Below are 20,575 nucleotides of genomic sequence, written 5' to 3'. Positions count from 1 at the left end.
CCTGATTTGTACTTATCCTTCCTTGTTCCCTTCAATCTGACTTGTTCTAGCTTTCTTACCCTTAGGTCCTTGAGACGTTGTAAGAGTAGATCTAACTCTTCTTCGGGGTCTCCATGTAATGGTCCTACAATCGAGTGTTGTGATATAGGTATTCTCTTTCTACACCTAACGGCTAATATACTAGACTGATTTTGAGCAGTTATTCTATAAACCACCCGCTCTAGTTCCCAACGCAAATAAGCTAAAATCTTTTGTTCTACGGTTTCGAAAAGCTGTACTGCAAGTTGTGTCCTTAGCCCAGTTTTCGCTTGCAATTCACTCTCCCAGGTAGTGTTATAATGTTGGAAGGCACACCCATTGCACCAGAGGTTGGTGATCAGAGACTGCTCTATCCAGAAGGTCTGATTGCAGCCTCCACACCTCAATGCTGCCCAAGCGGCGCAATCCTGATTGTCACACTCGAGACACTTATTCCCCCTAGGCCCGCGGATATTAAGTCTTTGCCAAGTCTCAATACTTCCAATCTAGTCCCCGAGTGTCCAGTGGCTTTTCTCAGTCTCACTGAGGTTTCTCAGATGGTCACTTAGTTGATGCCGCAGGGGCTGTAGCGTAAGGAGTGCTTTATCTTCAATCCTCTTCCTGTCTGCCTCTGTTAAGTTCCGGGGTATCAGGAACATTAAGGGCAGGCTTAGTCCATCGTGATGGTACCCATATGTTTCCTGTAGGGGTAGAAAACACATAGATATCCCCTTCCCCAATATATCACCTTTGCCGGATCCTGCCACTGTCCTGTTTTTGGATCTTTGTATTTCACCCATACCTCTCCTTTCTCCTTACTCTCAGCAAAGCTGTTATGTATTATCGCTGGGGGTTGACTTGTCTCCCCAAATACACACAAATAGTTTATTACAAACAACACCTTCAGCAATCTGGACTGCGGATCTCCCACACCTTCATGTTTTCAAGATACCTTTTTAGCATCCCATTGGCTCTCTCTATGATGGCCTGCCCTGTGGGGGAATGTGCAATCCCGGTAGTGTGTGTGATTCCCCAATTGGCAAAAAACTGCTCGATCCTTCTACTCACATAGGCAGGTCCATTGTCTGTTTTTATCCTTTTTGGTGTACCCATTACTGCAAAACAGCTGTATAGGTGCCTTTCTACATGGATTGCCCTTTCGCCCGTCTGAGCTGTCGCCCAGACATATTTACTATATGTATCAACAGTTACGTGGACATACTTTAAGCGTCCAAAACTAGGTACGTGTGTGACGTCCATCTGCCACAGTTCATTGGACAACAGCCCGCATGGGTTGACTCCCAATCCTAGACCGCACCCACCATTGTGGTGGCTGCAAGTTGGGCAAGCATGTCCCAACCGACTAAACATTGAACAGCAGGCGGTAATGGTACAATTGAAAAGACATTCTTCAATATTTTTCCATCAATAGTCACAGTCAGTACTGGCGACTTTCATGCCAAGGTTAGCCCTCCTACACCCGTTACTGTTGCCATGGCAGGTTGTAGAGGCCAAGCTTGAGGCCAACAGTCAGGGCTTATGATACTGGCATCGGCCCCTGTGTCCAACAAGCCTTGAAGAGTCACCTTTTTACCCTGGAATTCTATGGTAAGATTGCGCCTTGGTCTGTCGCTTAAATTCATCGTTAACAATGTGAGTCCCCCCGTGGAGCCAAACCCTTGCTCCCCTCGTTCGTGTTCCTGATGGGGGGACAAAGCTCTCGTTGTTTGCTCAAGCGGGATTAACTGGGCAATCCTTTGTCCTTTTGTGATTTGTATTGGGGGAAACGGGGTGTGTACCATAACTTGAATCTCTCCTGTGAAGTTCGCGTCAATAACTCCTGGTAAGACAAATAGTCCCATCATGGATGCTGACGAACGGCCCAAAAGCAATGCTCCCATTGCTCGTTCATTAATTATGATTGGTCCCCTGATCCCAGTGGGAACCTTCTCTGGTTTAGAAGATATCAACATCATTGTTACTGCAGCTGCCATGTCCAGGCCGAGGCTCCCTGCTGTGGCGGGTTGCAGGTTGATGTGGCTGAGTGCTGGTTGGCGGCAGCTACTTGTGTCTGAGCGCGGCTGCTGCTGCGTTGCGACGCGCTGGCATTGGAGTTTCCCGGCCGCCGCCGGCACGCCGTAGTATTATGAGAGTCCGAGCGGCATTTTTGGCACCACAGTCCTGAGGCTTGACATTCTCGACGCATATGTCCTGCGCCTCCACAACGATAGCATTTGATTCGACCACTAGGTGGAGCTCTAGGATTACTTATTGCAGAGGCTTGCAGGGGTGCAAGAGCAGCTAGTACCTGATTTTGACTTGCCTGTGCCTGTTCCTTCAGTCCTAGACCTAATTCTTTTATCGCCTCTACCAACATTGCCTGTGGCCCCACCGGGATGCTGGCTAGGCGGTCTAGAGCTTCTTCAATACTCCAGTCCGCGCCCATGGTGTTTAATACACTTCTGGTGGTGGCATTGCAGTTTTGAAGAGCACATTGCTTAAGCATCGTGCCTTTCATATAATCTGGAACCCCCGCTCGCTAGCGATGGATGGCGCTAGCGATCTTATCAATAAAACTGCCAAATGTTTCGTCTCTACCCTGTTTTATCCCCATATAGGACAGAATTCCTGTTTGTTTTTTTTTTTTTGATCGTGGCCTGAAGTCCACCTCCCGCCAGCGGAGTGAAAACCACCGGACAAGCCAGCTCTTTTGCTGTCTCCATTGCCTCCCCATCCCCAAGCTCTAGGCATTCTTTTGCCAACGCCGCCCATGCTTCCCTCCTCTCCTTTGCAATAGCCCCCGCTAGGTCACTTTCTGCCCCAGGGATAGGCTCATTGCTAATTGGAGATGGTGGTGGTGGCTCCTCCGGACACGGAGCGGGGGGGGCAGTTGGCACATTCGCCACAGCCATTGAAAAAGGGGGTTTGGGGAAAGGCATAGGGAGAGGATCTTCAGACCCTTCACCAGCCGGTGGCGGCAATACAACCGTGGACACAGCAGGGGGTAATGGGCAGTCTGACCAACCGGTATATCCCTTATTCTTCTCTTGAGCTGCCGTGGCCTGATGGGCTGCCCTTTTTTCTACCTGATGCTGCAATAACTCATTATGCACCACCCTCCACAACTTTCCCAGCTTTTTCGCTGTCTTATCATCATCCAATACGGCCTCCCATATCTTATCGCCAAATTTTCGCCATTCCTCTAGCTCATGAACAGTATGTGGGTTCTGAAAGCAACCCTTCGCATAACCATAGGTTAAAAGCCCAGGGAGCTCCTTTTGAAGGTCTATCCCTTTTATCTGCCGCTTTTTTAAAAAGCATGTAAATAAATCATATGCTGCTTGCCTTTCCATCTCTTTGTTACTCGTCAGCGCTGTTGCAGCCCCACAAGGTCTCGGCAGCACGTATCGGCCAGGCTCTCCACTGAGATCACCCAGGGCACGGCACCGCTCTCTTCTCTTGTCGGCGCTTAGTTGCCGTCCTCGCTGCTATAGGACCCGAGCTCACTCGCCGCTCCGTCGTGGTCGTCGATTATCACATCGGGGTCGCCATTTGTCGGAGGCGGCGGGAGAAATTGCAACACGACCATCGCGGGAATGATCAGCAAGTCTCGTTTATTTCATCAACAGGCTGCGGTTATATAGATATGATAATAAGCCTCATACATAGTGCAAAAGCTAGCTCATCATTGGTTTACAGTTAAATGTCATCCCCGCCCATACCTCCTTGTTCCTGAAACTCTTGTGGTTATACAGATCCTGTTTTTAACACTTCTCCGGCCTTCAGCCAACTCCCCCGTTGGTCAAGGACACAGTGTCCTTGCCTTATATGTTTTTCTTACCCAGTTGTTTCTAACTTCACCAGCTGTATTTTATCATGTCCTCTTTCTTCCATCCAGAGTTCGATAAAACTCTCCACATCAAATTCCAGAGATTGTGCTCTGCAGCTTAGGTGAATAAATCCCAGTGAAGTCATATTTTAAGCACCTAAGCCCCTTTATGGGATCTGAGCCCAAATTGGAGTCATAGAGTGTGAACTTGCCTCAGATCACTAAAATCACAGCCTGAGTCTTCAGCAGCAGAATCAGCGTCTTGTCCTTGCTGCAAAACAAAGTTCTTAATTGATCCTTAATTATATTAGCAAATCTGTACTTCTAGTATAGTGGTAATAGACTGCCTAAAAAAGGCCCTTCCTTACCTCACGCTTGTTTCTAAGGTTTATTTTTCAGACTTTAAATAACTGTTTAATAGTCCAAAGCCTTTTTCTTCAGCAAAATAAATCTTAATAACTTGATATGTATTCAATATTTTACATTTTTGGAGGCCACTCTCATCCCTGCCAATCATAGGTTTGGGCAATTTCTCTAAGTCTAAGCCTTCTCTCATGCTGCCTGAATCTACCTGACCATCCATCAGTGTGTGTGGTTCCTTGCATACCTTCACCTAAGGAAGGAAAATGAAATGACAAGTAACAATTGGACTACGGAGTTGATTCCACAAAGCAGCACATAAATGCCCAGTAAGTCTTTAAGAAGCCATTTAGGTCACTGTGCATGCTGCCATGTAGATTTTACGCATTTTCCTTCCTTTTCAAGGCCTTTAGGATAAAACCCTCAATAATCTTAGAATCCTGTTCATAGTCACGCTGTAACCCAGGGTGTAAAGTTCTCCGGCTTAATAAATATCTCCTATTAGTCATAGGGAGACAGTAAATACCTTTTTTTAAATTGTGTTACTGATAGCCTTTGATAGTCAGCCATGAAATGCTCCTGATTTTTCTCAAATCAGGGCAATTATTTCATTCAGGCAGGATATCATTAAAGTGGTCTCACCACATCCCTACCAAATCCAGGGATCCCTTATGTACATTGTTCCTGAGTTGCTCTCCTGCTATCAGCAGTAGTCATTGTTCTCAGAGCACCTTCATCACTTTCTACTGATTAGCTTCAAGGTCTGCCAGGTACACAAATTTACATTCCCTTCTCTTGCAGCTCCTCCCAGCTATCCTGTTGTTTTCTTAAATGGTGATGTCTCAATTTTGCTTCTACTTTTATACTTTTAATATTTGAAAATTGTCTGCCTTTCACTGTAAAATGTGGGTGGTATCTGAGGTGTCACTCTCTTCACATTTAGAGATTTCACTGCCTCTCATTACATGACCTGCTGAAATATCTTTTGATGATTCCTTACTTAAATCCTCATTCATTACTGTAGTTCTCTTTTCTGGCCACCTCACTTTTCCACTTCCTTTGCAAACCACAGTATAGCTCTGTAGCTTCTTACTGCTCTGATCATGTAGCAACCATGAATCTTGTAACTGTTCATTTTCATGTGAAATTTTAATCCCATGTTCTTATGCAGCACAACTGCCCAAATGTACCTCAGTCCAAGTTTCACCACAGCTCTCTTCAATTTTGTTGCCCCTTCACTGTCTTTTTATCATAGTGTCATGGTTTAAGCCTAGCCGGTAACTCAGAACCACGCAGCCACTCACTCACTCTCCCCTTTCTACCTCCCCCCGCTCCTGCAAGGATGGGGAGTAGAATTGAAAGAATGTAACTCCCACAGGTTGAGATAAGAACAGTCCAGTAACTAAGGTATAATACAAAACCACTACTACTACCACCAATAATAATAATGATAAGGGAAATAACAAGGGGAGAGGATACAATTGCTCACCACCTGCTGACCGATAGCCAGCCCAACCCGAGCAGTGATCTGGGCCTTCTAGGTAACTCCCCCCAGTTTATATACTGGGTATGACATGCTGTGGTATGGAATACCCCTTTGGCTAGTTTGGGTCAGGTGTCCTGTCTCTGTTTCCTCCCGGCTTCCCCTCCTCTCTGGCAGAGCATGAGACTGAGAAAGTCCTTGGTCAGAGTAAACATTACTTAGCAACAACTAAAAACATCAGTGTTATCAGCGTTGTTCCCAGGCTGAAAGTTAAAAAACACAGCACTGCACCAGCTGCTAAGAAGGAGAAAAAAATGACTGCTATAGCTGAATCCAGGACACATAGTCCTTGCACTATTTGAATTGTCTCCAAATCCTCCAGATCTTAAACCTTGAAGATCTTCAAGTTTATTTGACCCAAACCCAAAGTCAGCAGGATTTTGCTGGCTTTACATCACAAGTCTACAAGCATTCTTCTCATACTTAGTTGTATCTGTGCAAGAATGTATAGGCTCAGGGAATCAATACAGTAATAAATAATGTATTAATTCTAGTTCACAGTATGGACAAACTGTGACTGTAACATCTCTGCCTTGCTACTGATTCCACTTTCTGAAGCACTGATTTTGTTACCTGTGACTAATGTGCTTGCTGTTTACGTAATGTAAATTCCATTTACTTTCTTTTGTAACACTTTATTCTAAAATTTTGAGATGTTCTCTCTCAATTAACCGTCAAGTTTATAAACTATCTATCTGCCATTCACATTTTCTTTTCTTAGACCTCCTTTGGTTCCAGCACTTCCTTACTTCCTGTCTCCTTAGGATACATACACACCTCAGAGAGTTCTAGAGTTCAAACTATTCCTGCAGCAGACTATGAAAATTTTATGACACATGAGAAAGGTATCCAGGCCAAAGTCCCAATTCTAATCTTCAAAGATCACAGGATAGGTTTGTAGCCGTTCCAGGATTTGCTTGTCTCTCCATAAGCTGTGCAACAGCTGACCGCTACAGGAACAGTATGGCCTTGTCTACACTGAAAAGACCAATTGATTTCATTGTAGATGGTAGGAGGGGGATTTGGACCTGGGAGGTTCAGCAGTAGAGACAGCTGTTTCTTTGACAGCTGATAGCTGTCATACCAGTTTCCCTCAAGATTAATTTTAAGGCAGCTCTAATGTAGATGGAAGCGATAATGTAGAACCGAGGCAAACCCATAAACTAATGGAAGACATAGTGTGAACATAGTGGTGCTTCAGCTCTTGCAAACTAGTCATCTGAAACACATTCCCATTCTAAAAAGGCCAAAGGCTAGCATAGTGAGGAATGACACCCTTTGGGGCTGAGAAAGGGCATTTTAGTAAAGGATATTCTGTAATTGATGGAGATCAATTTTGTGACCAATAGGGTACAATGGTGGATTTACCATTTTACAAATGCCAGCCTCTATTAACAACAGCTGCACAATGACCTACTTATAAAAAAGACAAGTGAAAATTCCATTTTGGAATACAGCTGCATAGAAATTAATATTTCCAAATGAATGTGGAAAGCCTAAATACTACTGCCTCAGGCACTTATGCCAGAAAGGTTAAGTGGCACATTTAAGAGATAATCTCTATGATTAATTTATCAGAAATAACCAAGTAGCTAATTTCCCCTTATTGAAATTCTCTGGCATGATAAAAATTTTCATATATAATTCCACCTCCATTTAAATCTATTGTACTAACTTATTTTATTATATGAAAGCAAACAAAACTACAGACTTGAATCCTGCTTTCGTTTTCCACTAATGAAACAAAATACTTGAGTGGCCGCAGAGAAAGTAGCAGAATGGATTCTTCTGAGGACTGATAACAAGAAATAGGACCAGACTTTCAGATCCAGTCTCATGTTTCAAATACAAGCAAGGAACCAGATTTGCAGAGTTCTTCACAAGCAAGTTTTGCCAAGCTTTTGGTTTTAGGAGTGGAAGAAACCCAAATGCACACTTGATAGGAGAGGACTCGTTTTACTGATTGTTAGCTGAAGCAAACCGCCAAGTTGAACTTTAACTAAACAAAACCATACATATGTCAAGAAGGAACAAGACAACAGGTAAAGAACATTCTTTGCCTATCCAGCTCATTGAACTGGGCACCATTCCTCGCCAAGTCAGAAGAGAAGCCAACCTAAAACCATAAAAGGAAGAAAACCAGAGTTCAACTGAAAGCCAACAAAAGATACGACCACCAGGGGTCCCAAAGACCCTTGGGACCCTCACTCAAAATAAACTGCGCATGCTCTAGTGGGTAGTAACCCATGTTAATTAGTTCTGGAAAGAAATTATAATATGTATAAGATTTCTGGGAATTATAATGTATATGTACGAGATGAATGCTTATAAGCAAGAAACCTGTAAGAATCAGCATGCACGTTAGGCGGAGCTATCCCCCATGCATCCGATGCCATACTAAATAATGCCTGCTTCTACATGAATTGGCTGGAATAGGGCTCACTCAGATCAGCAAAGGAACATACTTTTTATGAGATTGGAGCAGGCTTTGGGAAAAAAGCACATAGCAACCTGAGGCCAGGACTGACTGTGTCAATGTAGTAATTCTGAAATATTTGACCTGATAATTTATACCTACATTTTTAAGTATTTCTAATAAATTAAGTGCCCTAAATTTTTAAGAAAAGGACAGTTTGCAAGGAGAGGTAATCTTTTTACTCAAACTGTGACAGTCAGATATAAACACACAGAGAGAGTAAACTTCATGCTGAGGATAGACAGGAAGAAATTGCTCTGAATTAACTTTGCTAGGTAAATCAGTTAAACAATTTGAGAAGGAAAAAAAAGGTACCTGGCATCTGCAACAGTGGAGGAAACTTGTAAGGAGAGATGTGTACAGGTCTTATCCAGAACAGCAGTTACCCATTTCCTTTGGGCCATGAGGTAGCGTGTGTGTGGAAAATGTCGATATATGGTCAATGTCAATGTCTCCATTATATCCATGTTTTTTCTGCCCTGTCATTTTCGTTCCTGGGTTTGTCTTTTCAGAATGCTTTTAAAGACTTTCTAGATGGTCAGGACAGCAACCACAGATGGTGATTACTTTGTTTAAGGCTCCTACTGCTAATTCTTTCTATGTTTTATTGCTTGTCTATTTGAATTAATTTATGTGTGTAGTAATTTTTTTTGTTTTAGTAATTGTATGGCTCGGTTCATATAGTCTTCATAAGGGGTTTTGGTTCATTAGATAAAACAACATTTTGGAATCTGCATGTTTAGGAAACATGGATATTGATGGATCTTGTGCAGAGGTATCAGATCTCGAATCCACCGTACAGGTGCATGGCACTCCTGAAACTTGCTGCAGAGCATCTCAGCTTGGCAGAGCTGAAAAAGTGAACCTCTATGTGGTTCTCTGAGGGTTTCCAAATGAGTTGCTGGAACTGGAGCTTCACACACCTGATTCCAGATCTCGCACTATATCTTTTGTACTAAAAAGTATTGCTGTTGATTAATGATACACATTTCTTGGCTAGAAAGTAGAACTGTGTTTTTAATACACTTTTTATGTCGCAGGTTTTGCAGGTTTTGCAGGTTTTAAAACTCATGCAGAGAAATTTTGCAGATTCCATTCCCTTCTCTTCCCTCCTTGGAGGCATAGGGAGGATTCTTAAATTATCCTGCTACAGACCTGCCTGGTCTTTGCAGACTTTGCCCTGGGTAGTAGCTTCAGATGTGAAAGAGGGTCTGAACAGTCTGGACCAGAGCTGAGACCCAGAGGCCCCCTGTCCTGTCCTGTCCAGACACTTCCCCAGCAATGCAGCAGTACAGTGCAAATGCCCTGCCAAGGACATGCAGCTGCTTGGAAGCAGAAAATAGTAATAATCTACAGCAAGTCGGTGTGGCAGTTCATCGACCAAGGCTCGGTAGCAGTTCTTCTGCAGCTTTGCTAGGCAGTTACCAATAGATGGCAATACTGCACTGAGGATTCGGTATCTGTATGCGGGCCTATGGAGTTCCTTCCCTTTGCCCTTCCCAGGGAATTTCAGAATGGTTACTACCCTGTTTTAAACTCCTCTCATCCCTGGAAGTGTTCAAGGCCAGGTTGGACAGGGCTTTGAGCAACCTGCTCTAGTGGAAGGTGTCCCTGCCCGTGGTAGGGGGTTGGAACTAGATGAGCTTTAAGGTCCCTTCCAACCCAAACCAGTCTGTGATTCTATGATTCTATGATTTCTTTTAAGAAGTAATTATGTGAACCAAAATCCCCATAACACAGGCAAGCTAAGAACATAAACTGTACTATGGTGGGAAAAACATTTCCAATTATGTCAGAGGCATGGTCCATAATAGAGATATTTTCTCTTTCTTATTACTGATAGCTTTCCATCTATGAAAAAGGGAGCCAGAGTATAAATGAGCATTAAGCCACCATATTTTAATTACTTGGCATTCTAAAATGGGCAATGGCAATAAAAGTCTAAAACATGGGTAGAAAATGGACTAACTTTCTCAGAGACACCAAATTTGTCAAACTAGAGCTTTTTTATATTGGAATTATATTAACAATTTTACTAAGTAAAATAATAGGTCTGTGTGATTTAATATATTTATTACTGATCTGGAAAGAAAGCAAATATCTGAAAAGGAAGCAGCAAAATCTATAGATGACAGGTTATTTATATTAAGTTTAGAGAGGACTAGAAAGAACTTCAAAAGACCCCATTAGTCAACATTACATGGACAGACTGATGGCATGTGGCATATGAATGGCACGGACTCAAAGCATCTTCATGCAGCGAATCACTTTATTGCCTATTGCTCTAGCTTTTATACCATTCTAGCAAAAGCTATCTTTAGCCTATTGCTCTAACTCTTATACCAAGCTATTTTTATCACATCATGTTTAGTTCCTGACTTATAGTTTTGGTTTTTTCAACATTCTTCATCGTTTCACAAACAGTCCCAAAATAACCAGTTCTTTATCTTTCTGTTCTCCTGCTTCTGTCCACCTGGGTTGCTCTGCTTGATTGCACAATGTACTTTGTTTCTTCTTTAACTCTTTCTTCTCCAGCCAAGCAGTTACTTCTCTTTGGCAATAATCAAATAGTTTCCATCCTCTCTCACATCTTCTCCTTCTTTATTTATCTGCGAAAGGGCAAGGTTTGCATATAACTGTGTGACCATAACCTGATTCATACTTCGTTCGATTGATCGTTGAACACAAGAAAAAAGACAAGGAAGACATAAGGCAATCATTAATACAGCAATTAGAGCTATTAAAATAAACCCTGTGATATTTTTGACCCACGGTCCAAAATTCCCGAGCCATGAAAACAGACCAAAAGCGTCCCACCCCTGATTTAGCTGCAAGTCTTTGTTTAAATCTTTCAATTTTTGGATACTCTTATGAATCGATTCTGAGTGGTCGCTTAGATTCATGCAACACATCCCATTAAAATCCTCGCACCCATGTTTAAATAACACAGACACAATCACGCTCTTGCTCAGCCTCCCCCATGTGCGTGCACCTGCTCATTAGTTTTATCTATATAATATATAAAAGTGAATTGATATATTTTAACACTTATGTATCAACATTTAAAAAAAGTGGCTATTGAAAAACATTTTAAAATTCTATTTTCATAAACCAAATTTAGCAGTATTTATTGTTAAAGGTTAGCTTTATATTTATCAATACATATAGTAGATTTTATCAATATAAATGCCGGCTTTAATGAGACACAAAGTGTATTTGTTCTAACAGACACACACAGACACACAGATGCACATAGAGCTCTCTCCATAGCTGTAGATCCATATCGGTTTAAATTGGGTAATTACACTGTCATAGCATGCATTTAGCAGCATGTATCATTACACTTCCTTCCAGATGAAGATATCAATACTGATTTCTCTAACATTCTTCAACTTACTCATTATCACTTTTCTTATGCATCCCAACATTTTGTTTACTTGTTTTGACCACAGCTAAACATGACCTCAGCCTGTTTTCTAAGCTGATACACTTTTTTAGAATGCTAAGGCACATGAAAAACAATGAGGTGGTTGGTGACAGCCAACATGGCTTCACTAAGGGGAAATCCTGCCTGACCAATTTGGTGGCCTTCTATGATGGAGCCACGGAACTGATGGATAGGGGCAGAGCAGTTGACGTCATCTACCTGGACTTCTGCAAAGCGTTCGACACTGTCCCACATGACATCCTTGTCTCTAAATTGGAGAGACATCAATTTGATAGATGGACCACTCGGTGGATAAAGAACTGGCTCAATGGCCGCACGCAGAGAGTTGTGGTAAATGGCTCGATGTCCAGTTGGAAACCTGTAACGAGTGGTGTCCCTCAGGGATCGGTGTTGGGACCAGTCCTGTTCAACATCTTTGTCGGCGACATGGACAGTGGGATTGAGTGCGCCCTCAGCAAGTTTGCCGACAACACCAAGCTGTGTGGTTCGGTTGATACGCTGGAGGGAAGGGATGCCATCCAGAGGGACCTTGACACGCTTGTGAGGTGGGCCAATGCCAACCTTATGAAGTTTAACCAAGCCAAGTGTAAGGTCCTACACCTGAGTTGGGGCAATCCCAGGCACTGCTACAGGTTGGGCAGAGAAGAGATTCAGAGCAGCCCTGTGGAAAAGGACTTGGGGGTGTTGGTTGACAAGAGGCTTAACGTGAGCCGGCAGTGTGTGCTTGCAGCCCAGAAAGCCAACCGTATCATGGGCTGCATCAAAAGAAGCATGACCAGCAGGTGGAAGGAGGTGATCCTGCCCCTCTACTCTGCTCTTGTGAGACCTCACTTGGAGTATTGTGGACAGTTCTGGTGTCCTCAACATAAAAAGGACATGGAGCTGTTGGAGCGAGTCCAGAGGAGGGCCACGAGGATGATAAGAGGGCTGGAGCACCTCCCGTATGAAGACAGGCTGAGAGAGTTGGGGCTGTTCAGCCTGGAGAAGAGAAGGCTGCGTGGTGACCTCATAGCAGCCTTCCAGTATCTGAAGGGGGTCTATAAGGATGCTGGGGAGGGACTCTTCCTTAGGGACTGTAGTGGTAGGACAAGGGGTAATGGCTTCAAACTTAAACAGGGGAAGTTTAGATTAGATATAAGGAAGAAGTTCTTTACAGTGAGGGTGGTGAAGCACTGGAATGGGTTGCCCAGGGAGGTTGTGGATGCTCCATCCGTGGCGGTGTTCAAGGCCAGGTTGGACAGAGCCTTGGGCCACATGGTTTAGTGCAAGGTGTCCCTGCCCATGGCAGGGGGGTTGGAACTAGATGATCTTAAGGTCCTTTCCAACCCTAACTATTCTATGATTCTATGATTCTATAGGCTGCAAAGATCTCGATAAAAGCTATTGCACAGGTAGATGAAATTAAAAGAAGGATGAGAAGAATGACCTGGACCAGGGAAAGAACAAATTGAAAGAAGCTTGCTTTTTTACCCTTAAAATGAATCAGGCCCAAAAGGCCTGTGATAAAAAAAAAAAAAAAAACCAAAAAACAACACATAAAAATTACAGAATATTACAAAAAAAGGTAGAATTTTGAACTCCAGTCTTTGCTGAGGAAATTTGTTGTGAAATGCAAAAATAACAATAAAATATGCATTTAATTATATTACAAAACTTCTTGCTAAGGGAAATCACTGAGACCAACAATTTCACAACATTCAAAGAGAGATTCAGTGGTTAAGTTGTTACCAATAATACCCAAAAGTAGTGATTTCTTTGAGTAAAAAATTGTGGGAAGTATATGAAAATGCCATGCTTTGGGTTTTTAACATTCAAAACAGATTTAAGATTGAGATCTCATATGTATAGCAGAATATTCGTTACCTATGGGTCTTCTATACCTTCCTCCAAATCATCTGCTGATGGCTTCTGTTGGAAAGAAGACATTAGGCTAAATGCATATTAGCTGAACAATTCCTATACCTACACTGCACAAGATTTCTGCAGTGATCATATTCTTTAATTATACTGAAATGACAAATAGATTTGAAGCCTGTGCAGAGATGCATTTCAGTAGACCTAACAGTGGCTTCCCAATTTGCACATTATTTACCTTAGCAGGCTACTTTCTGGGGGAAAAAAAAAAATAAATAAAAAATTGTGTATATATATAAGTGATACAAACCTTTACTTTCCTGCAAAACAGCCAACGTCTCTGTTTTTTCCTTGAATATGCAACTGCTTCAAATCCTTAACAATACTGCCTGGTTTCTTAGCTATCATATTTGGGCTCCCCAGAATCCAACACAAAGCTTCAGGCTGCATTAACATTCTGCTTTGGGTATGACTAAAGTTGTTCACAGTCTCTCCCAAAATTATTCCTGCTCCTTTTGGGCTAACTTGATGGAAGACCCATGGAGATCACTACTGCATAAGCAGCTAACATCTCTGTAAATACCTGATAGGGAATACACATGGAAGAGAACCCCAATCTCATCCTTTCTGAAGAACCTAGTATTTCCATGCTTCAGTTATCAGCCCACAAAATGACTGTAATGCCAATGCTTTACATGAATGGTAACTAGTTAATTAACATTTCTTAAAGTCCTGAAACCTCAGATTAATAGTATTCTGGAGTATAAAGACATAATATTATTTCATTGAGCATTTGTCATTTAAAAAGGTCTATGCTTAAAGCTTTAATCAAACTGTACACTGAGAGCAATTTCTGTTTTGTCACATTTGGGTCTCTTGTCTCTGCTAAGATGCATGTTTAGTTAAACTATGCATTTCTTTTGAGAGGAGCACAAGTACTACTATTTATATGATCACAGAAGCCAAACGAAACAGTAGAATCCTACACTTGAGAGAGGTATATAGCTGTTTTAAGAGTTATTTTTAGAAGATATGTTTCCTGAATTAACAAATTGTGACACTGCATAGCTTCTATTAGCACAGAAAAATAAATATCCTCTTCAGGTAACCACTGTCTTGTGAAAGCTACCAAGTCACAGTGTCTCTAAAATGTCTTGATTCTAACAAAGACTTCTATTTTTTATTACATGAAACAATTACTGGCTACCAGATTTATATCTCTTTTGGTATCATAGGAATAAATTAATCTTGGGTACAATTCCTTTATACACAATGGATTTTAACAACGCAGGAAATAAATTTATAATTTACGGTTATATCAAATACTACAGAAAGCAAGGGTATTCCTCTGAATAATGAGCAGAGAGCTATGAATCTTCAGTAATGTCCACTGCTACAGAAAAACTATCAGAGTTTTTAACGGTGGCCAAGAACACTTACTTGATGTCCTGGGTTCAGCTGTAGCAGCCATTTTTTCTCTTTCTTAGTAGCTGGTGCAGTGCTGCGTTTTTGACTTTCAGCCTGGGAACCGTGCTGATAACACTGATGTTATGAGTTGTTGCTAAGTAATGTTTACTCCGACCAAGGACTTTTTCAGTCTCATGCTCTGCCAGGGAGGAGGGGTAGGCAGGAGAAAGGAGAGACAGAAGACCTGACCCATACCACAGCACGTCATACTCAGTACATAAACTGGGGGGAGTTACCCAGAAGGCCCAGGTCACTGCTCGGGTCGGGCTGGGTATCGGTCGACAGGTGGTGAGCAATTGTAATCTCTCCCCTTATTATTTCCCTTATCATTATTATGATTAGTGGTGGTAGTAGTGGTTTTGTGGTTTTGTCTGGTACCTTAGTTATTGGACTGTTCTTATCGCAACCCATGGGAGTTACATTCTTTTGATTCTCCTCCCCATCCTTCCGGGAGCAGGGGGAGGAAGAAGGGGGGGAGTGAGTGAGTGGCTGCATGTTTCTGAGTTACCAGCTGGGCTTAAACCACGACAGTACTTTGTGGCACCCAACGTGGGGCACGAAGGGTTAGATAGCGACAGATCTGACCAGAGTGGGTCTAATCATATTTGTAATAAGCATTCATTGTTTCGGATTAATAGTCACTCATCACAATGTTGATTTATTTGCTCTCAGAGTTGTTGTGTTTGATCTCAGAGTTTCAGCATGTCGTACCTTACTTACAGCCAGTATTTGCTGTTTTAGGGGTTATCGGCTGGGGGGTCTGGGCTAAGGTTCTTGTTTCACTGTACTTCATGGTAATGACTAGTAATACAATAGACTCATTGATCATGAAACTGGTCTGGCTTGCGTTCCCAGTGTGGTCATCACCTCCATACTTTGGGAGGTATATAATGGAATTTTTTAGCAATTACATATCTTTTTTTTTTCTCCTCAGGGGGTCAACCTATGAAGGAGGCATTCCCTTACACCCCTCACTCCCCCACCAGGCTATTTACAGCAGCATTTGAGAGTTCTAAAAGTTTTGGATGGCCTTTGAATACCCTTGAGACCTGCCTGCTGATTGTGCTGGGGATCAGCATGTTGGCAAACATACGGAGTGTATTTTACCCATGGCCATCCCGCCCTGGGAACACCCTATTTAGTCTGATCTGGAAAGTTAAGCAGTGCCAGGTTCAAGTCTGGTCTAGGGTTAGATGGCGATATAGGGGGACCACCAAGAGATTTTCCCTGAGGCTGGACAGTTATGAGTGGCAGGGTGTGTGGGATAGTATGGGCAAGTATCTAGGCCAGTGGGCCCCTCCAGTGCTTTGGAACTTCACCACTGAACAAGTGCAACATCCGGAAAAACTAGTAAAACACTTAAACGAGGTGTGCTGTCGTCCTGGTAATACCAGAGAGGGACAAATCATGGCAACGTGCTGGGGCTTGGCCTATGCCTACAGAGCCCTGCTCAACACTATTCAGCACCTTCAAAGGGAAAAACATGTCTCTGGATCTGATAGCAAAGCAACAGACAACACAGCTACTCCAACTCCAAGCACAGCAGCTACACCAACTCCAGTGACAACTACAGCAGCTACTCAAACTCGAATAGCAACAGACAACGCAGCTGTTGGTACTACTCACCCCCAAGCACAGCAGCTGCACCAACCCTGACAACAGACACTGCAGCCATTCTAACCACAGTGATAGACACTGCAGCTAAACCAAATGGCCAGTTTGTGACAATGTCTGTTGCCCCTGTAAGCAAAAGCAAACGAGAGGCACAAAGAGCAACCCCTGCAGTGAAGAAAGATGAAGACCCAATGCACTTAGTACAGAGGACAGCATCTGAACAAGAGTTACTACTACATGAATCAGATGAAGAGGAAGAAGAAGAGGTCACTTCTAGACCCCGGACCTCAACCGAACTGCGGAATATGCGAAAAGATTTCACCCATCTTCCAGGGGAGCACATTGTCACCTGGTTGCTCCGATGCTGGGACAATGGGGATGATGGTCACGAACTAGAAGGTAGGGAAGCCAAGCAGCTGGGATCACTTGCTAGGGAACGAAGAATTCACAAACAACTGCAAAAGAGAAATGAGCCCTCAGCCTTTGGAGGCAGCTCTTGGCAGCTGTGAAGGAAAGGTTTCCCTACAATGACAATGTTATGAGTCGCTCAGCCAAGTGGGCCAAGATAGAGGCATCTAGTCCCTGAGGGAATCAGCCACTCTAGAGATGATCTATCGTAGGCTGGAGGCCGGGAATGCACCCGTAGATCCAGATGAAGTCGAGTGTACGCGACCCATGTGGCAGAAATTTACACGGAGTGCACCATCATCATATGCCCACTCATTGGCATCAATGACCTGGAATGACCTAGCACCACCAACAGTGAAGTGACTCGTCAACTCTGAGAGTTCGAAGACAATCTCACCCCTTCCATCATTTCAGCTGTGGAAAAACTGTCCCAGGAGTTCAAACAATTGAGAGATGATCTATCCTATCTATCCAGCTCCCCACGTGTACCAACCCATGTCTCAACTATTAACAGAAGGTGTGCTACTGTTCAAGAGAGAAAATATAGGAGGTACACGCCACGGGCCACCCTATGGTTTTACCTGCAGGATCACGGAGAAGACATGAGAGTGTGACGGAAAACCTACCTCAGTTCTGGAGCAACGGGTGCGTGAACTGGAGAACAATGGTCAAGGATGATCCTCCCAGGAAAGTTGCTGCTCCAGTCTCTGGCGAGCAGTTTCCCAGATGGAGTGGAAGAGCTGATTTTACTCCAGCTCCTGTGATAAGGAATACTAATCCCTTTCTACAAGACATAAGAGGACAATCTTATGATCACTATTAGAGGGGCCCTGCCTCCAGCCAGGTGGAGGAGAGGGACAATCGGGTTTACTGGACTGTGTGGATCAGATGGCCTGGCACATCAGTCCCACAGAAGTATAAGGCTCTAGTAGATACCGGTGCACAGTGTACCCTGATGCCATCAAATTATCAAGGAGTGGAACCCATTTATATTTCTGGAGTGACAGGAGGATCCCAAGAGTTGACTGTACTTGTTAGAAATCATAACGTTTGATTAACAGAAGTTTAATCAAGTTTTAATTAATACATAGATATATAGCAGCCAGCCTTACTGATTTGGTTGATTTGTGTTTTAGGTCAGAGAGACCTAGTACCTAGGATATGGACATAGATTTATGAGACTATTCAAGCGATATCCCTATAAGGTAGTGGTTTGGAAGGAACAGTACTTTAAAGATTATTCAAGTAGAACTTTTGATTGTGTTAAGAAACAGAGTTGTATACTAAGAACCAGTCAAGGAGAGAGAGAAGAATACTGGCGCAAACACAATCGTTGGGATTTATCCAGGACCCTAAAAGGTAAAAAGGACATAGCGAGGAAGACGTCTTACTTCATCTGAGGAAGACTACTTACTTCATCCTGAGACCCCTGCCCACGACCACCAGGAGGCACTACGCAAGCGCAGAACATATGGAAATGATTTTTATACTCATTATAATACGAAGCGGGGATGAGTCATGAATATGTATCAGCATGTTGGGAGAGGCGATGCATATGTAATACTTTACAGGATAAATTGCGGGCGAATTGTGACGGTCTTTGGAACCAGATTTGGGTGCGTACCCCTGGTTCCCGGGGCCTCGAAATAAAGCACCACATATAACCTCCTTAGAGTGGTTATGTGTTCATTCTCTCCGCTAACAGTTTTGGCGACCCAGATGGGACCTCGCGGGCATTGCTGAGGCGGCTCGCGTATCGATTCAGCTCCAGCCGGCACCGAGTGATTCTCGGGGAGCCATCGACCGCGACCGACCTCCGGTGCTCTCGACGGACCAACGGTATTGGTAAGAGACGGTGCTTTATTATTTGGTATTGGTACCATTTTCTGGTCTGGTAAGAGCCTGCCTGTTAGACACGGCGAAAGCTGTGCATGGTTGGGCTACGGAGCTCCAAGGGGAAGCCTAGGCGCCGTCCGTCAGACAGTGGCGAAAGCCCTGCAGGTTCGGCAACAGTGGTCTGGTCTGGTAAACTATTTGGTATAAAGCCTGCAGGTTCAGGCAAACAGTGGTCTGGTAAAGTATTTGGTATATTTTATATTTTGAAATTGAATTTGTCTGTATTAGCCTGTATTGAAATAAGCTTGGAATGTCATCAATACCAAAGTCATCGCCGTTAGGGTGTATTTTGACTCATTGGAAGGAGGGACGGTTTGGACAAGAGATGCAAAAAGGGAAATTGATTGATTACTGTAATGTGTGGTGGACACAATATGCATTAGAGGATCAAGTCCGTTGGCCAGAGAATGGAACTTTAGATTATGATACGATTATGCAATTAATGTTATTTTGCAGACGGGAAGGGAAGTGGGACGAGATCCCATATGTGGAATTGTTCTTTACGTTAAGAAACAATGATGAATGGAAAAAGGCGTGTGGAATAATGGTTGTTAGTGCAAAATCGAGTGAACAATGTAAAGGCTGTGTGGGTGAGAAGAAATGTCTGGGATGCATGGCTGCGAATAATGTTTTGCAACATCAAAAAGATGATGATGATTCTGATTTGTTGATAGCCCCACCAACTCCGTCAATCCCACCTGCCTTAAGAAGCAGGAAAGTAAGGGATGACAGTGATGACGAGAGTCTAGAAGTAGATAAAAGATGTGAATGTAGAAAAGAACGGGAATGTCCCTTCACCCCGGTTTCACATCGGACGCGACAGCGAGATATGCAGGGTAAAGAGGCAAGAATTCAAACGTCTAGTACATTGTTGGCACCGCTCCGTCAGGGAGTAGGAGCAGAGGGACCTGTGTATGTTAAAGTTCCTTTTTCAGGAGATTTGGTGCTTTGGAAACAATCCACTGGGGCTTATGCCAAGAACAATAAATTGGTCAAAGTTATAATGTCAGACAGGAAAGGACAGAACCTCCGTCCGTGTTTTTGGGGCAACTTAAAGAAGTGGCCAGGAAATATACGGATCTGGATGTAGAAACGGAACAGGCTAAGGCTCAGCTGGCTCTAATTTTCCTAGGGCAATCTCAGGATGATATCAGGAAGAAATTGCAGAAATTAGAGGGTGCTGAATTGCGTGATTTGGATAAGCTGCTGGAAACAGCTTGGAAAGTGTATAATAACCGAGAAAGAGACGGTGCTCAGAGGCAGCAGCGAAATTTATTGGCTATAATACAAGGCAGAGGACAAGGTGCCCCAGGTAATAGGGGAAGAGGTAGAGGAATAATGCGTGGGCGAGGAAGGGGATTTGAAACACTTAATAATCCAGGGTCGGGATCAGGCAGATTAGGCATTAATCAATGTGCCAATTGTAAACAGGAGGGGCATTGGAAAAATGAATGTCCTCTGAGACTGAGACAGAACCCACAACCTGGATACTCCTTCGGGGAATCCGAGGTAGCAAAAGCCATGGTTCTAGGGGAACATGGGAGTCAGAGCTGACTAGAATCGGAAAAGGGTGAACCACTAGTGAAAGTAAGGCTGGGGGAAGAGGAGGTACAATTTTTAATCGATACTGGTGCAACTTATTCTGTGTTAAATGACCTGTAT

The 20,575-nt window shown here is 43.3% G+C and overlaps 1 protein-coding gene across 1 annotated transcript in view; it reads right to left on the bottom strand.

The window, feature by feature from the left end:
- Positions 1–1,131, bottom strand: part of LOC115619243 (glucose-6-phosphate isomerase-like) — a 42,868-nt gene extending 41,737 nt beyond the window's left edge. The window contains exon 1 of the mRNA XM_030511293.1: positions 952–1,131. Coding sequence (XP_030367153.1) covers positions 952–1,131 — 180 coding nt within the window. The remainder of the gene's footprint in view (positions 1–951) is intronic.
- Between the last annotated feature and the right edge of the window lie 19,444 nt (positions 1,132–20,575).

This window comes from Strigops habroptila, chromosome W, assembly GCF_004027225.2.
Source record: "Strigops habroptila isolate Jane chromosome W, bStrHab1.2.pri, whole genome shotgun sequence".
Taxonomy (NCBI): domain Eukaryota; kingdom Metazoa; phylum Chordata; class Aves; order Psittaciformes; family Psittacidae; genus Strigops; species Strigops habroptila.
Note: the sequence above shows the minus strand (reverse complement) of the source record. Positions and strands in the feature narration are given on the sequence as shown.